At 58.0% G+C, this 264-nt stretch overlaps 1 protein-coding gene across 1 annotated transcript in view; it reads right to left on the bottom strand.

Moving 5' to 3' along the window:
* Nucleotides 1–68, bottom strand: part of MED12 (mediator complex subunit 12) — a 23,263-nt gene extending 23,195 nt beyond the window's left edge. The window contains 1 exon segment of the mRNA XM_077763143.1: nt 51–68. Coding sequence (XP_077619269.1) covers nt 51–68 — 18 coding nt within the window.
* Between the last annotated feature and the right edge of the window lie 196 nt (nt 69–264).

Genomic DNA, 264 nt, shown 5'->3' with positions numbered 1-264 from the left:
TTCATTTGGACCCCACCCTCACCCCCACAGCCACTAAGATTTCCAATCACCCAGTGCTCGCTCAACATCACTCTTCCTTGTGAGCTTGCGAGCAGCCGCAGCTCCCCAAGCTGCCTCAGACAACTTTCTGAGGTGTGTGTGTATGTGGAGGGGGGCGCCTCCAGCGTGGCCCCTACATCATTCCCTGTTCACACCCGGGAACCCACCGCCCCCACCCAGGTCGCACTCTCTCACACCAACCCACTTTACTCTTTTCCCTTTTGG

Source organism: Crocuta crocuta, unplaced genomic scaffold, assembly GCF_008692635.1.
Source record: "Crocuta crocuta isolate KB4526 unplaced genomic scaffold, BGI_CrCroc_1.0 scaffold440, whole genome shotgun sequence".
In the NCBI taxonomy this organism is placed as follows: domain Eukaryota; kingdom Metazoa; phylum Chordata; class Mammalia; order Carnivora; family Hyaenidae; genus Crocuta; species Crocuta crocuta.
The sequence above is the reverse complement of the archived record's forward strand: the minus strand, read 5'-3'. Positions and strand labels throughout refer to the sequence as shown.